Raw genomic sequence first — 1,287 nt, 5'->3', positions numbered from 1 at the left:
CGGCTCGCCCTGCCCCTGGCAGCAGCCGGCGGTGTGCTGTGCCCTCGCAGACCCCTGGCACCTCCTGGTGCAGAGACGCTCCCTCAGCAGCACGAGCGGCTGCCTGGCCTTGGCCCGTGCCTCCTGCGTGCTCGGCCCTGCCCGTCCTGACAGCGGTGAGCAGGCGCCTCGGGGAGCCCTCACCGTGAGTCCTGCCCCAGGAGAGCGAGATGAGGCCGGGTGCTGGGCCGCGTGCTCCAGGTCACACAGGACCAGGCAGAGGGCTGGGCCCCCGCCCGGCCTGGCTGCCCTCCCCACAGAACCCGCCCCTGCGAGCGAGCCCAGGCGCCGAGCAGGTGCCCCGTCCTGGGTGGCCCTGGTGTGCCTGCGAGCACCCTCTCCGCAGCTGCGCCCCGAGTGTGGAGCTGTGGGACGCAGAAGCAGCTGCCTTTGGAAGCCCTTTGTCTCTGTGGGCGCTGAGCCGGCCTGTTCCATTGTGGTTGTGTTTTGTGCTCAGGCCCAGGTCCCCCAGGCGTGCTGTGTGTCAGTAAATCAAATCAGTAAGAATTGTTTCTGAAGAGGCCCCGAGGCCAGATGGCGCCCTGGGGACTCCTCGTGTGGCGGTGCAGGGGCCTCGGGCTTCTCCTCCTGACGGATCAGCCCCTGCCGGCCCTGGTGGTGCCTCTAGAGCTGGGGCCCTGGAGGCCGGGGGTAGAGAGGGAATCCTCGGTCACGCGGGGACACGGACGGTTCCTGTGGGGGCCGCACTGCCGGCCTCCCGGAACCACTGAGACTCCAGACTCTGCCGGCCGGGGTCGCCGTCCCAGGGGAGGGTCTGACACGCTGTGGCTGCCCAGCACCTGCTTTCTGTGGGGTCTCACGTGGAGAGCACAGTGTAGGTTCCTCCTTAACGCGTGTGGTCAGGGTGCCCAGGGGATGGGCACGTTGGCATAGACGACAGTCGGGTCCCCGGGACTACCTCAGGGCTCCCAAGCTCGACTGATTTACTTCAGTGACAGGAGCAAAGTCAGGGAGGGGGCACGGGGCCCCGTCCACAGGAGACCAGGCTCAGCTTCGGAATCCTCTTCCGGAGTCACACGGGACGCGCTGTTTCTGTGAAATGCGTGTGAAAACCCACGCGGAGCCCTGCCCACCAGGGAGGCCCCTGCCTGGCCCGTCCCAAACTCCAGCCTCCAGGGGCGGGAGTCAGTACCCCCACACTGCCCGCACAGAAGGCCCGGCCAGCCAGGGGGCGAGAGGGGCTCAAACGCAGCCTGCGCCCCGCCTGCCCAGCTGTGTGTCTGGGTG

The 1,287-nt window shown here is 68.3% G+C and overlaps 1 protein-coding gene across 1 annotated transcript in view; it reads left to right on the top strand.

The window, feature by feature from the left end:
• Window positions 1-1,287, top strand: part of HTT (huntingtin) — a 105,532-nt gene that overhangs the window by 87,756 nt on the left and 16,489 nt on the right. Inside the window, exon 62 of the mRNA XM_015561565.1 lies at window positions 74-184. Within this exon, the coding sequence (XP_015417051.1) occupies window positions 74-184 (111 nt within the window). The remainder of the gene's footprint in view (window positions 1-73; window positions 185-1,287) is intronic.

The sequence above is a fragment of the Myotis davidii genome, unplaced genomic scaffold, assembly GCF_000327345.1.
Source record: "Myotis davidii unplaced genomic scaffold, ASM32734v1 scaffold937, whole genome shotgun sequence".
NCBI lineage: Eukaryota > Metazoa > Chordata > Mammalia > Chiroptera > Vespertilionidae > Myotis > Myotis davidii.
The sequence above is the reverse complement of the archived record's forward strand: the minus strand, read 5'-3'. Positions and strand labels throughout refer to the sequence as shown.